General features: G+C 59.1%; 1 protein-coding gene across 2 annotated transcripts in view; it reads left to right on the top strand.

Annotated features, from left to right (window-relative positions):
- The window catches only part of NUP85 (nucleoporin 85kDa), a 28,295-nt gene that overhangs the window by 19,248 nt on the left and 8,512 nt on the right, over nt 1–535 (top strand). For both annotated transcript variants that reach the window (XM_010856156.1, XM_010856157.1), the window contains 2 exons: nt 216–350; nt 443–526. In XM_010856156.1, the coding sequence (XP_010854458.1) occupies nt 216–350; nt 443–526 (219 nt within the window). The remainder of the gene's footprint in view (nt 1–215; nt 351–442; nt 527–535) is intronic.

Raw genomic sequence — 535 nt, forward strand, 5'->3', positions numbered from 1 at the left:
AATTTTTATTTTCTATTTCATTTTTAAAAAGTCAGTCATACCTGCAGTGGGATACAACAACATGCAGTTCGAAAAGCTTGGGACAGGTTAAAACTAGAAGGTTGGATGAGGTAGATTACCTCTGAGGGAGGAGCCACCACGCTTCTCCGGGACGAGGAAGCCAGAGCGGGCTGCTGAGCCTCCGCCTGGATGCTGTATTCTTGCCGTCCCCCCAGGTGACCACCTTGGTGCTGCAGGGCCGGCTGGACGAGGCGCGACAGATGCTCTCCAAGGAAGCCGACAGCAACCCCACCTCTGCAGGCATGTGCCGAGTCCTGGGGGACCTGATGAGGACCATGCCCATTCTCAGCGTATGTGGAGCCACCCGGGCCGTGGAGAGGGGTTCATACAGGGAGCGTGAGGGGCTGGCATGGTGACCGCCCCGTCCTCGTCTCTCCCACAGCCTGGGAACACACAGACCCTGACGGAGCTGGAGCTGAGGTGGCAGCACTGGCACGAGGAATGCGAGCGGCACCTCCAGGACGGCACGTTCGCC

This window comes from Bison bison, unplaced genomic scaffold (assembly GCF_000754665.1).
Source record: "Bison bison bison isolate TAMUID 2011002044 unplaced genomic scaffold, Bison_UMD1.0 scf7180017864371, whole genome shotgun sequence".
NCBI lineage: Eukaryota > Metazoa > Chordata > Mammalia > Artiodactyla > Bovidae > Bison > Bison bison.